This window comes from Carex rostrata, chromosome 4 (genome assembly GCF_964058835.1).
Source record: "Carex rostrata chromosome 4, lpCarRost1.2, whole genome shotgun sequence".
NCBI lineage: Eukaryota > Viridiplantae > Streptophyta > Magnoliopsida > Poales > Cyperaceae > Carex > Carex rostrata.
In genome coordinates this window covers 6473473-6488791 of record NC_135921.1, presented here as the reverse complement: position 1 = coordinate 6488791, position 15319 = coordinate 6473473, and the positions used below count along the sequence as shown (strand labels likewise).

The 15319-nt window shown below is 34.6% G+C and overlaps 4 protein-coding genes across 4 annotated transcripts; 3 read left to right on the top strand and 1 right to left on the bottom strand.

The window, feature by feature from the left end:
* Positions 1-1140: 1140 nt before the first annotated feature.
* Positions 1141-3680, top strand: LOC144552992 (silicon efflux transporter LSI2-like). Its single transcript, XM_078301057.1, has 4 exons — positions 1141-2076; positions 2823-3012; positions 3111-3285; positions 3587-3680. Exons 1-4 carry the CDS (start codon positions 1141-1143, stop codon positions 3678-3680), a joined length of 1395 nt encoding a protein of 464 aa, XP_078157183.1.
* A 1716-nt stretch (positions 3681-5396) lies between these two features.
* LOC144553368 (putative cyclin-D7-1) lies at positions 5397-7454 on the top strand. Its single transcript, XM_078301498.1, has 6 exons — positions 5397-5703; positions 6047-6133; positions 6240-6338; positions 6513-6699; positions 6913-7028; positions 7129-7454. Exons 1-6 carry the CDS (start codon positions 5425-5427, stop codon positions 7252-7254), a joined length of 894 nt encoding a protein of 297 aa, XP_078157624.1. The 5' UTR covers positions 5397-5424; the 3' UTR covers positions 7255-7454.
* Positions 7455-9235: 1781 nt separating this feature from the next.
* LOC144553202 (thaumatin-like protein) lies at positions 9236-10371 on the top strand. The gene is made up of 3 exons (XM_078301302.1): positions 9236-9242; positions 9343-9614; positions 9936-10371. The coding sequence occupies exons 1-3, from the start codon at positions 9236-9238 to the stop codon at positions 10341-10343; spliced, it is 687 nt and encodes a 228-aa protein (XP_078157428.1). The 3' UTR covers positions 10344-10371.
* A 350-nt stretch (positions 10372-10721) lies between these two features.
* On the bottom strand, positions 10722-14154 carry LOC144553622 (pumilio homolog 1-like). The gene is made up of 9 exons (XM_078301872.1): positions 14065-14154; positions 13101-13549; positions 12838-12979; positions 12364-12471; positions 12026-12238; positions 11813-11923; positions 11464-11658; positions 11172-11346; positions 10722-10924 (listed from the first exon to the last, which is right to left on the bottom strand). The coding sequence occupies exons 2-9, from the start codon at positions 13532-13534 to the stop codon at positions 10878-10880; spliced, it is 1425 nt and encodes a 474-aa protein (XP_078157998.1). The 5' UTR covers positions 13535-13549; positions 14065-14154; the 3' UTR covers positions 10722-10877.
* Positions 14155-15319: the final 1165 nt, after the last annotated feature.

Genomic DNA, 15319 nt, shown 5'->3' with positions numbered 1-15319 from the left:
GTGTAGTATGAGCAACACTGTTGCTTCCCTTAAAACAGTTGGTGGTTAAGAGTCGGTGAAGGGGTTTTTTGTACTAGTGCATAACAGTCCTCCCATTGATGCTTTATATGTTTGGAATTTTCCGAAAATTGGTGCTACGGGTATAATTTAATTGTTTTGAAATGCTATTAATAAAAAAATATAGGGGTTTTTAATGCTAATAAATGTTCAGGTAATAATAAATATGGTTTGACATGGATAAGGATGACAGTGATTACTCTTTCCTATACATGTGCCTCTCATTTTTCAATAAAATCCTAACCGTGATAGGACCTGATCATGTCTCGTTATTTTGGAATAAAAGAAAAAGATATCTGATATATATTACGGTAAAGAAAAGTTATCGATCTGTATCCTTTTTATTGTAAAATTTAAATATATTTTGTTTGGCATTAATTGTAGTAGTACATCAGTTAAAAAGAAATTAAGGTGTCTAGACTATTTAATTTTGATCAGACCAAACATAATAACTATGATGGTGTGCCATCACTTCTATGACAGCGCATATTCAGACGGTTCGCCAACTCTACATCTGGCAAGCATCATATGCAATTATGACTCAATTGCATTTATGTTTGAAAATATTAAGACATTTCTAAGATACAAAATAAAAAATTTCATCATATTAGATTATGACATTTGTTTCAAAAATCGTGATCATTTCCGTATTTCTTTCTTTCTTTCTTTCTTTTCATTTCTCTTCTTATTAATATAAAGGACGGCATATTTATAACAAAACAAATTTTAGTAAAACTAAATGACTGATCAACGTCATAAATTGCCCAAGTAGCTGTCCAATTCCAAGCCTATGCAGAGAAAAGTGGTACATAAAAAGAAAAGATACAACAGGAAATTTGTTGAAGAGATAACTTGACCTTGCATCTTATCAAATATAAGCCATTGCATTTTAATTGTTTAGTACTAATATTAATCTTAATGTTTGCCTTCCTTTCATTGCATGTTCTCGTGTTGTAGCTTGCATCTACAAGAGGAGATTTGTAACTCTTATCTAAAAAATACCACCATCTCTATTCAAACCAAGTTACAGCAAACAAAACCCTTTATTTCACATTCCAAAAAGAAAAAAAAGAAGCAGCAAACATGAAGCTAGCTTCTATCCACAAAGTTTTACTCGGCTCGGTCGCCTTTGGTACATTTTGGATGCTGGCTGTATTTCCAGCTGTTCCTTTCCTCCCAATTGGCCGTACTGCTGGTTCTCTTCTCGGTGCAATGCTCATGATCATATTTCATGTCATTAGCCCTGCACAAGCCTATGACTCAATAGATCTCCCAATTCTCGGCCTCCTTTTTGGCACGATGGTCGTCAGCATCTACCTTGAAAGAGCGAATATGTTCATGCACCTGGGCCGTCTCCTTTCCTGGAAAAGTAGAGGCGGCAAAGATTTACTCTGCCGTGTTTGCCTCGTATCTGCCTTTGCTAGTGCATTATTTACAAACGATACAACATGCATTGTGCTAACTGAGTTTGTCCTGAAGTTAGCACGGCAGCATAATCTCCCTGCTAAACCATTTTTACTAGCCCTTGCATCTAGCGCTAATATCGGGTCGAGTGCAACTCCCATTGGTAACCCGCAAAATCTCGTGATAGCTGTTGAGAGCAAGATTTCTTTCCTAAAGTTCTTCTTCCATATTGCACCAGCGATGCTTATTGGGGTTGTGGTCAACATAGTGATCATATTATGCATGTTTTGGAAGGACCTTTCTGGAAAAAGCAAAGAAGATAGGATCGAGGAAGGAGTGGTAGAAGACGAGGATGTCATCTCACATAAATTCTCTCCAGCAAGGATGTCGCACATGAGCCCCCCACCTGAGGAGTTGACCGCCATGCACGGGGCCCCTGACATGCAGTGGTGCTTGACAGAGGAGGAGTTGATCTTGAAGGTATCTGTGTATGTTGTAGCAATAGGTATGCTCGTAGCCCTGCTCATGGGACTTGACATGTCGTGGACTGCTATAACTGCTGCCTTAGCACTTATGGTGATTGATTTTAGAGATGCCGGTCCTTGCCTCGATAAGGTTAGTTGTTCTTTATGTTGGAACTTTGAGCACTAACAACGAATTTAGAGATATTGTCATGGATTAAATGTTAAGTATATTTATTCATTTGATGAAGCTTGAGATAACAAGTGGATGAGAGACATAAAGTTGTTCTTACTGCTTGATTTTCTTCTTGATTAGTTGGATACATCTCATGTTATATGTAACTTCTATTTATACTACTCCTAGGAACATTTCCGACATATGATAACTGATCAAACAAAATATCTAGATAAATGCACTCCTTATTTTTATCATTTTTCTTGATATTGCTTAAGAATAACCTAAAGTTAGATATTAATTACTGGTTTTCTAATAGAGCATCCCTCCTAAATAGTTTTATACACATTCTAGATTCTAAAATATTTTCTTACAACATTCTAAAACCTAGATATATAGCAAAATTATAAGAAATCTAGTTCATTCATTCAACAACTTGTTCTTTAGTTGTGTATACATGAGCTTTCAAAATAAATTAAGACAAATATATACTACTAAAATGCTAGTTACCTTGGACATCAGTTGTCATTTTAGAAGCCGTTTGTTTCCTTTAATTTTTTTTTAATTCACAATTATATTTATCTTGTTGAAATCAATTTAATCATCTGTAGCTTAGACTTAAAAATATTATTTTTCATCAGTTGTTTTTTAACCAAAAAATGAGTAACGACCTTTGAATAATTCCTCTGATGATGCGAGTGGATATCATTTAATTTGACATGCAGGTATCCTATACTCTGCTTATATTCTTTTGTGGAATGTTCATAACCGTGGATGGATTCAACCGAACCGGTATACCAAGTGCTTTTTGGAACTTCATGGAGCCTTATGCCAGGATCAACCATACCAGTGGGGTCATTGTTCTCTCTCTGGTAATTCTACTACTATCCAATTTGGGTTCTAATGTACCAACAGGTGAGTCATCAGTTGCTACCGTGCAATCGATGAATTGATAAAATCATGACAAACATAATAAATTATGGTTTATAATATCATGAAAAATATATATGCAGTGCTTCTTTTGGGAGGCCAGGTGGCGAGCTCGGCAGCAGCCATATCACCGGGAGCTGAAACAAGGTCATGGTTGATCCTTGCTTGGGTTAGCACAGTTGCAGGAAATTTTACACTGCTTGGTTCTGCCGCAAACTTGATTGTGTGTGAACAGGCTCATCGATCACAAACTCATGGGTAAGTATCTTAAACTGTCCAGAACATTTTCTATAAAGAACATAATAGTATCATGTCTATATGTTATATAAAATTTATCAAATGATCATTTTTACAATGTAAAGAATTTCATACAAATTATAATTTCAAAAATGATGGAGTTCTAACCTGAGAATATATTTATTTTGTTGTTTTGGATACTTTTAATTGACGCGTATTAAACTATTAATGATTATATTATGCATGTTTTGGAAGGAGCATTAATTCCTGAATATTTTGTTGGTATAAAGAGAAGTATCTGATGTTATATATGTTCTCACAGGTACAACCTGTCTTTCTGGGAGCACATTGTATTCGGTGTTCCATCGACGATTATTGTCACAGCCATCAGCCTTCCACTGATCAAAGAATATTAAATCCTTTATTGGTCAAAAAGTATAAATATCCAATATCAGTTTGTCTATATTATCTTTACAGTCTTCATGGTTCTCCTCGCGCTCATCAAAGGAATTAAGTGGTCTTCATTGTTCAAAAATATTCAAAAGTTCGTCTATTGTATGTTTTTTTAAATATCAAAAAATACATATATCCATGATTGAGCTTAGTTATTGAAAAATTGCGTGACTTTGATGAATGCCTCTTTACTCTACCAACATCTCGGATTAATTTAATTATTAGAATAACAGTCTAGCTTGTATGCCAATTTACCATTTTGTTTTTAAAACGATGATACTTTCCGGCCCATTTTCAGGCCCAACGACTGAACAATTATAATTCATGGCCCAATAAATTGGACAACTTATTATGGCAATCACGTGGGAATTTTTTCGTACTTATTTTATTTTCGATTAATAAATGCTCCGGGCTATGGCAATTGGTGACATGGTTTAAAACGTGAGTCCGTATATAAGCTAATTAAATAGATAAATACATGGTGAAGGTTGCATGGTTGAAAACAACTGGTTTCAGCCTCACTGCGTGCCATACATGTAAACCCCCAATCAATAAAATAAAAAAACCAGTACATAATTGAATAAATAACTAAAAAAATGAATTCATAGTACATATATAGATAATTATAGGTACTCTGTAGTGTTACACTTTTTAATGTTAAATGTCTTATTAAAATTGAAAGGATAAGATTACAAACGTGGACCGTTTGATTTATTTTGGATGATTGATAAAAGTGAGGTGCAATCACTTGTGGACCGATTTGGTTACTCTCCAATTGTCATTTCAGATCTTGTGGTGCATATCAAGCCATTTAATAAAATTGATCACAACGCACAGATAAACTATAAATATACGGTCAAAATTAATCTGCCCCGCCTGATTTGGAATCAACGGTTTATATATTTCTGCAACTTTTCAATAAATCAACTAATGAACAGCACGGAATAATATGTCGGCACGGAAATGAAATAAAATCATGAAATCTCTGTCCGGATTGCCTGTGACTAATATAAAGAGTACAGTCCATGTGGCAGATTAATAATAATCATCAAAATTATGATTTTTGTAATGTCAAATATCTACTTGTCAGTGTAATATTTTATTCTTCTAGAAACCAGCCTCTTATTTAAACATCATGCGGTTGCCATGTCCGTACCAGCACACAAAATTTTGATCCCTTATCACTGCTACCCTGACTGGTGTGTGATTTGTAGTTTCGACTCGTGCCTCGCTCACGCAATTGGCATATTCATGTTTAATTGTTTCGTAGATCACAAAAACAAAAGGCCCAAAATTTTCATCAATCCACCAACCGCATGAGAAATAAACCTCGCCTGTTTTAAAGCCTCCACCAACCAATTTGTTAACTTACCACTCTCTTGCGTGAAAAGATATTGTTCTTAATAACTTCCCTACTCCGGTTCTGCTGTGGCCCGTATTGTGTTGTCTTATGTGTGGAATGCAATTGTACTGAAGACATCGATATTAGTTGTATGGCCACACTAAAATAGTAATAGAAAATCATTTCTAGGAGAGCATTGTATTTTTATTTTTTTTATTTTATCTGCAATTGTACATAACCAACTCTTTTTTTGTCTCAAGTACAAAACCCTACTAAAAAAGCTGCAACATGTCAGACTGATAGATACTTCTCGTTCTCATTCTCTGTCCCTCTGTCTCTCTCTCTGATATCTCTGTCTAGAATCCATGAAAGATATTGATCATAAAACGCTGTTATGTGATGAAGATCTCTTTCTCTCTAGCCCAACTTCTCCAAAACAAGCGCAAAGGGATTACTCATTCAGTTCTTTCTCTCTGAATGCTAATGGAATCTTACAAGACCAAGAAGTAGAAAGAGAGGAAGTGTTCATGGATTATCATAGAAGAGAAAAGGATTATACTCCATGCAATGGGTACTCGATGAAACTTAACGTCTCGGATAATTTACGTGCTGCCAGATCTAAGGCCATAGAGTATATAATTGATGTATGCTGTGTATTCTATATCTTACTCTATACTGATTTTCATGTAATTTGTTGGCTTGTTGCATTAGAGGCGAACTATTCACTAATTAAAGGAGAACAATTTATTAGTCATTTTTGAATAATGCTATATAAGCCTGTGGTTTTGCCTGGTGTTGGTGTTAATTAATGTTTAAGTTATGCATGATATTACGGCTAAAAGGTGAAGAGATGCACAACATAATATATCATTAATTATTGACCACATGTCATAAATTTTCTGGCATTAATAGCACTAATTTACTTCATTATTATTTCTAAATTCTCATAATGATGGTTACATACATGTATTTTTATTGAAAATGAAGGTTTGTAAGAGACTAGACGTATCTGCGACAACAGTTTTTAATGCTGTCAACTACCTTGACAGATTCTTATCCTTGTGCTCTTCCCTGGTAAGTTAGTATCAAAATATTTTCCTTTTAATTTTTCTCTCTTTTCTTTCAATTTTACTCGGTTTTATATATGTTAGGTAACATTAGTTGTTGTTGTGAATTGTAGAAATGGGAGATCTGGATGGTGGATCTGGTTAGCATTTCATGTGCATCCCTTGCTTGCAAGTTCTATGAGACCAGTATTCCTTCATTGTATGATCTCCAGGTTAGGAATGATGTGTTAATTTTTTTTCTTTCATATATTTTAATTTTTATTATTGGGAGGGATAATAAGATGGTAATTCCTTCAATAAGTCATATAAACTATATATGGCAAAAAAAAGAAGTACCAGGATTATATTACTTCACATTACTGAAGCATGTATTAATTCTCTAACAGATGGAACATCTAGAGCACACATTCAAGCCAATCACTATCCAAGAAATGGAAATAACAATTCTTAAAGCCCTAGATTGGCGCCTCTCTTGTGTAACTGCGTTCTCTTTTGCAAACCTGATGTTAGGCCCCACTAGAAGTGGGCCCATGATCGACAAAGTGACCCGTCTTCTCCTCCACTCCCTTTTAGGTATTCATAACAATTTTTTCTTTTTCATCAGAATTTAACTAGTAGAATAGTTAGATGCGTTTACTTGAAAAACTTGTTGTCTGAGTTGAAAGTGTTAGCTTAGGACAATATAAAGAATATGTAAAACTTTATTCTAATAATTATCAAATTAATAAAAATACTAACTATATATGGTCATAAAAATGAATATATATATACCATGGTGCTCTGAAGATCCGTCCATGATCAAGTTTAAAGCTTCCATCATTGCCACATCAGCTTTGAAATGTGCTACCGAGGAAAAAGATGGTGCGATAACAATGATTAATAAGATTCATGTTGATGAAATGGTAAATTTGTACTTCGATAAAATTCTTTCTTTTATATTATAGTGTTATTAATTATAAATGTTGCCTGATCATCTTTTGCTCATTAATTGCATATGCACAGGATCATGTGGAGAATTGTACAAAGATTTTGAAGACTCATCTCCAAGCCATAGACAATGCAGGTGGTATTAAACAGTGCAGCCCAGTTTCTGTGATTCCAACAATAAATAATAATGTTCTAATGTAGTTCATTGATTGGTTCTTGCTTGATGGAGAGGAAAGTTTGATGGCGCCGAACATGTAGATAATGTTCAACAAATTAAAGAGTATATAGGAAAATTCATATTTTATTTCTATATGTGCTATATTGAAAAAGCATAAATAAATATTTATGGTGCTTTCTCTGTTTTAAATTTTCTTGATATGGACAGATGTATTGTTCTTATATTTGTGGTGACTAAGATATAATTACAATTAATTACTGATTGGTATAGTATTATGGCAATTACGAACATGTTGTCAATTTTTTTTGCTGGTGACTACATATGCATTGTCTAATTATTGAATGGTAGTAACCTGGCCTTTTGAAGATCGAAAACTGGGCCGGCCCAGAATATTTATATCCTTCTCTTTCCACCGCCTTAAATTTTTTAATTTTTGTATATCAACTGGGCCGGGGTCTTTCCCCTATTACTAATTAATATAATCACTAATCAGGCAACTAACAAAACGCATAATGGCACATTTTTTTTATATCAAACTTTACGCAATTTTTAAAGGACATTTAAAAATACAATAGTAAAACAGCTTTAAGGCAATTTATAAATGAATTTGTCTTCATCCGTTGTAGGGGTGGCAACGAATCGAACCGAACCGAACTTACCCTAGGTTTGAGTTTGGTTTGAATTAATTTCGAACCAAACCTGGTTTGATTCATTTCGAACCGAACTCATTTCGAATCAAATTAATTGCGAACTACACATTTTTCGAATCGAACCCGAATCGAATCACGAACTAAATTATTTTTTAGCAGCCCTAGTTATACCGGTAGTTTATACATTAATTTTTTCTCGCGGGACAAAATTCACATGGCTTCCTTTTACCGGTATGAACTATGAAATGAGTGTTTTTAAGTTGAAAATTGTTCATGAAAAAATACATCAAAGACGGCTTTTCTGGTATGAACTATGAGAGACGACCGAAGAGAGAGGAGAGACAGTCATCTAGGCCGGAGAGAGGAGTGACAGCGGAGAGACAGCCAGTCGCCGAGAGCGTCGGCTAGATTTTAGAGCTAGAGGAGAGTGAGTTAGGGAGAGGTGGAGAGAGAACTAGGTTATTGAGATTTGAGAGCGAGGGAGTGTCGGCTAAGTTAAATTATGACTCTCTATCTTGAATTTTAATTTCATCAGGTAAATGGACGGCCGATGTTATTATGAGATTCGAACCATAAAAGTAACCGAACCCATTTCGATCGAACCAGGCTAGGTTTGAGTTTGGTTTGAATTAATTTCGAACCGAACCTAGTTTGATTCGTTTCAATTCGAACCCATTTCGAATCGAATTAAACTCGAATCAAACCCAAAACAAACACGAATCGAATCACAAACTACGAATTTTTTTGCCAGCCCTAATCCGTTGTAGTTGTTTAACATTACTCTTTTTGGTAATTCAAAAAAAGTTTTTACCATTTCAGTAAAATTGAAATTGTGCAAGGATGGAAACATTCTAATTGACTTTTTCAATAATAACTGATGATAAATAAATTTCTACGTTTTGTCTTCTCGTCAAGTGTTTCCACCAATAAAATAAATTAAAAAGCCCAATTCTTCACTTCAATAAAAAAATTGAAAATTATAAATTGAATAATTACAAGTTCATAACTGAGTAACCGACCCGCTGAACCAGCAGTTATACCCAGAAAGTCACGTTCCCACTTCACACCCCTTCTATCTCTCTCTCTCTCTCTCTTACAATTTATATATTGTTTTTCTTTTTATAAAATAACCCCTCTTTCAAAATCAACTTTCTCGTGCGTTACAAGTTGTAATTGCTCGAGGAAACGCAAGTCATGGCTTCTAATTATGAATACCATCTCTTAATTCTCTGTTTTTTTCTCTTCATGACCTTCTCACGTAAGTAATTATCATTTTATCTCTCTTCTGACACAGTAACTTTTGCTTTTCATGGCATGTGCGTTATTTTTCATTCATTTTTCATACAATATCAATATGGCAAGTAAGTTCGGTATTTTTGTTTGAGCGACCCCATAATAGTCATAGTCATAGAAACTTGAAAAATTTTAATTTGCAAGGAACTAATTAATTCTACAATTTAGGTGGAATCCAAGTTATACTGGTGAATCACTGCAACCAAAGCGTGTGGCCTGGTGTGCAAGGCACTGGGGACCACCCGGCACCAAATCTTGGAGGCTTCCATATGGGTCCCATGGAGGAGGCCTTCTTTGAGGTACCATTTGGATGGTCGGGCCGCGTATGGGCCCGTCAGGGTTGTTTCTTTGACAAGTCCGGAAATGGTACATGTCAGACCGGGAACTGTGGCAATCAACTACACTGCAACGGCCTCGGTGCTTCACCACCCACCACCATGGTATAGTTATAGATTACTGCTATGGACGAAGTTAAATCATCATCATTTTCTGGTTTATTTTTATATTAATTGTCGTAACTATCATTATTATTTCATCAGATTGACAGGATTCACTAGACATTTTATACAGATTAGAATCAATAATGATTCTCTATATATGCACCTGAAATTATTGTTATTCATACCTTTGCAGCAGCATTATCATATCAGATTGTTTGTCTGATTTTACACATGGCTGACACTTATCCTACAAAAATACCTATTTTGCCCTATAATATCATGACAGAAAAATAAATATTTTCATCCCTTTATGTTGAACAGGTAGAGATGACATTCGGGACCGAAAACTCTTCTCTAAGCTATTACGACGTGAGTTTGGTAGACGGTTTCAACATTCCAGTCTCGATGTCTCCAATAGGCGGTGGGCTTGGTTGCCGTGTGGCTGGTTGTGAAGTAGACTTAAATGTATGTTGCCCATCACGATTTGAGATCAAGTCTAGTGATGGTAAGGTAGTGGGCTGTATGAGTGCCTGCTTGGCTCTACGAACTGACAAGTATTGTTGTACCGGCCAATACGGGTCCCCTGACACGTGCAAACCAACCCTTTTCTCGCACTTATTTAAGTCGATTTGCCCCCGTGCTTATAGTTTTGCATTTGATGACAAAACTAGTCTCAACGTGTGCAAGGCTACTAGATATTTGATCACATTTTGCCCACCTATGAGGTGAAACATATATTTACATTTGGTATAAATAGAGCCACTTTAGGAACAGTATCTACTTTATCAGGGCAAATATAGTAAGAATTATGTACTTGCTGAACATAATTTTAATTTTAGTTGATTTTCTTATTTTCTTCCTTTTCAATCACTCTTTTATCTGCATTTGTAATATTTTATCCACAGATTCTCTTATATCAGGTATGATACTATTTTGCTTCTTGTGATTTCATAAATTCTGAAGAATCGTCTGAAGCAGATGCAAGGTTTATAATCTTATGTTTTCGGAGGAATGGACAAATCTGATCTCTTCTCAGAAGTTACAATATTTTCTCATTAAAATATATAATTGTACCGCATTTAACACACACCTACTTTAAAGTTTAAACATGGATAACACTGCACTTGATTAGTTAACATGCAGTCTGAAATTCCAATAACATTCAACAAACGCTTAATTGCTTAAATAAACAATTCAGATAAATTGCAACCCATTTGCTTTAACACTAAAAGATGATTCTTCTTGCCATCCTACATTAGTCTTTCATGCTCTTTCGGAAGCTTGCGAGTTTCTCATTTTAAAAATCTTCTCTGGAATAAGAAATTAAAAAGTTCAAGGTGAATATTAAAAAGCTTGGGAGGCCCTTTGTTTTACCAGAAGAGCTTCACTGAAACAATTTTCTTTGCATTTGGCCAGTTCAATAGTTGATGGCAGTCATCTTCAAAATAGTTTATTAATTACAGAATCACAAGGTACTGACTACTGACAAGTACATATATATACAATGGCGCTTATATGTGTGATAGAATGAGAAATAAATAAAGGCTGAATACTCACCCCCTTTTTGGATAAGCTTCTCAATCATCGAGATAATATTTGGCTCATAATTAAATCTTTTAGCAATCTTTCTGTAGTTATTTATCCTGGATATCATATTTGTGAACTGCTCACTATTCGACACCTCAAGCGCAGCCTGGACCAAATAATGTCCATACTGGTTATTCACCATCATCTGTAATATCAAAATTATATATTAAATTAGGCAGTAATTAATAACTCCAAAAGCTGCATGAGAAAGAATATGGATGTAATTCCATATATCAAATAATCAAAGATAGAAATTATAAACCTGGAGAGTATCAGATCCACTAGCAAATGTCAGAATTTCATCGACCATAAGGTGTTGCTCTTGAGGTCCACCAAAACGCAAACATTTTTCAATCACATTTGATGCAAATTTATGCTGACTCATCTCCATTATTTTTCCAGCTAATGTTCGAATAACTGCAGAACGCTCTTCCGGCTTGCCATTCTCCAAGATATACTAGTTCCAAATCAGAACCCACAAATATTAAGAAAATAAACTTTCTTTTGTCTGTTAATCACTTTTGGTTACAAGCTGGCATGGTATATGATGTTTCTATGTAGCAGAAACAGAACTGTCAACTAAGGCTGTTATATAGGGTTCCAAGGAGTACCTGGATGACATAATTTCCATACTGATCATGAGAAAGGGTATACACGTCTTGCAATATATTACTCAGCATTACTAGCCGATCACTTTCTTCTTCACAGCATTCCAACAGAGTCTAAATTTTGAAATTTAGAGTTTATTATTGGACTTCACTTCCTCTTCAAGCTAGGTTTGTCAAATTGAATTGAAAAAAAGGAAACAAAAAATTATTGGTGACCTGAATGACATGGGAAGCAAATGGATGAGCGGATAGGGACGTTATCTCGTTAGACAGAGATGAGACAAGAAAACTGATCAGTTCTTCAGGCACACATTCTATTATTTTCGAGATGACATGGTTTCCATGTTGATCACATGAACATTGAATCACATGACCATCTAGCTCTTGTGCCATACTCACCCTTTTATCCATACCAACAACCTCTAGGGCCTACATATAGGCAAAATCATACATATATATGCATTTACATGCAGTAAAAATACAAGCTTGATAACTTAGGAAATTTTTTTCTTTACATGTTAAGAAATTAATTAAAGGATCAAAAGGATGAGTACCGTTTGAAGCACATGGCAACCGTGTTTGTGAAATGCGAGCTTAACTACATTTCCAAGAAGGACGTTGGCAAGTTCTCTTATTTGTGCCAAACTGCCATAGTCAAAGTACTATATGATAAAAGATATAAAAAATTTAAGTAAACACATCAATTATGCCAATATAACTCTCAATTTGGAGTTCTAGAATAAATGAAATATTTTTTCCTGAAAATGACTACAATTAATGTACAATTATAGCGAAGATGTATTCTTTTTGTTATGTTTATCTGGGCTTTCGTTGGTGCTATTAATATGTTTTTTATGTGCTCTTGGAACATTATTGTTCCGGAAACAAGGACTGGATTCATGATCTTGCTGTGCTGCCTATATATCTTTTGTTTCCAGTCCAATTATTGATTTCAAATACTTGCTTAATTTGGTTTTACACAACATACACAAATATAAAAAAAAACTAAACAAATAAATATCAATAACCTTCTGAATCACGAAGTTTCCAAACACATCTATTATAAGATTCATAGCAATTGGTATAATCTCCTCAAAAATGGTGTCCTTCTCTTCATCTGTTGCTATCTCAAGCTTCTCCTGTAGGAATCGGCTCCCTTGTTGATCAAAGCTGTAATCATTTAGATGACACCAAATACATACAATTAATAATACAATAATGCCACAAGTATGTTATTAATCCCCTCCCCCAATCCGAACTCAGAGAAATGGCTACAATTTAAATATATTACCTGAACTCTTTTACATGACCGATAACCTCACAAAGTTCAAGAGAAATATCACCACTCTTACACCGCTCCAATGGAGATCTAATTGATCCCAGTTGGACTAGAGTCTTACATCGACCTGACGACAAAGGCATGGCTAATAAGCAGGCCAGTTGAGGTGCAATAACATCCGCAATACAATCATCCATAAGAGGGTTGCGACTTTTGAGACTCTCTGTGGCATGGTTAGTTAGCTGTTGAAGGTTTCCCCGCTCTTCATATGACAACATAGGGGGTGAAAAAGCAGCATTGCTAAATATTGAATCATATGATGAGTCAATTTGATCAGAAACCTCTTCTTCCACGAGCTCGCCGTCAGTTGACAATTCAAAATTTGAGAGATTTGAGAGCAAGTTGCTCAGCTCATCCACATCCATAGCAGAGGTTAGGTTAGACATAGTTACCGTCTAGATCTGATCGTGATGAAAGGTTGGTTAGAGAATTAAAACATTAATTAAGAAAATGACATTTATTACAATATGCTCGAGAAGAACGACAATTCGAGTTGATCAAAAAGTAAATTTTGCTCTCTTCCAAGTTTTGCTATCTAGAGTGAACATAAAAGTATGTTGCTATATACTCTCTAAGTACGTGTTCCATGCGCATTTGATAAACGGCTACAATTACTTTAGTTAAGCTCTCCTGTCTCCGAAAGTGACTAAATAAAATTTTTGAATCCAAATACATGATCATATACAAAACTAGAAACAAAACAGTTCAATTCTTTTTTTTTTCCAAACGAAAAAAGGAAAGAAAATTAATATCCTAATGGAATCTAAACTAAGGTTGAACCATTAATTACCTTCAATGATTAATTATAGATCAATATATTGATTGAAAACCCTTGGCCTCACTAGGAAGAAAAATAAGCCGATTTTGAATAAAAGGAATTGCATCAAATGTAGGTTTAATTCAATTGAGCACTTACTATTCTGACCAAGGTAGGAAAAGGGGTTGAAATCACCAGAGATTAACCAAAAAATGTAGCAAAGTTAGGGGAGAGAATATAGGAGAAAGAGTTTATACGAGACAAAAATGAAAGGTAACTCATAAGTAGGAGGCTTCCCTCACATGACATACATGCTTTTACATTTTAATATTCCTTTGAGGTGCTACCATTTGTGGAGGTTTATGTTGTCATTCAGCCTAGTAAGTTTATTGGTCCGTTACTTATTATTAATAAAGCATAATTTACACCAATTTTGTTTTAAATGATTCAACATATGTCACGTCCACAAAAAATCTAGTCTATTTTAATTTAATATCTGCTGCAAATCAATGACGTTACTGGCTCATTGCAACGGATAAGAAGAAACAGAGAACGTTTTGATTTAGTAAGGATTTACATGATATAAATTATGAATGTATATTACAATTGCAAAATATGAAGTACTAACTTATAGTAACCACAATAACAGAACCTATAAAAAAAAATAACACTACCGTAAAAAGTACACATAATGGAGGCCTTTTGCTTTCTAAAATGTTTTGATTTTCTTCTTTTATATTGTTGTCCTATATATATTTGATGAATGACGAGTTTGATTATTTTTTTTTCTGTTGGCTTTAATTACAAATCATTTGCCTTTAAAACTATATAGCAATTTTGTAGAGTTTTACACTATAACGTGACATGTATGCCATAAATTCAATCTATAAATCTGATTTTTTGTATCTAATTTGGAAATGCATTTCGCTTAATTTGATTTGTTAAGGATTCTCAAGCAATTTATCAACCACTATTACATAACAGTACTCGGTATTACAGTCCTTGTTAATTAATAATCTGCTCGTATAGGGTATATCTGCAAATGGACGTCCTGTAGTTGATTACCAAAATCCTATGGCATATAGGCCGAGAAAGAAGAGGTATATTACGAACTCCATTCGTCAACTTGAAACACAAAATCCATCCTCTGCATTAAATTCACATCCTCTGGCATATATCAAACTTTGAGTTGATTTGTGAAAAATCCAGACCGTTCATATCTTTTCTTCACGAAATTTAAAGACCAATAATACTGACTCCTGCATTTCGAATAGGCACCGAAAAAAAAAAAAAAAAATTGGCCCAGATTTAGACAAACTGGAAATTTGAGATATCTCAAAGGATACGGACTCCCTCTGCATTACCTCGTGGATGAAGACTGATATTGTAACCTTCCAAAGTAGTTGATCTCTGC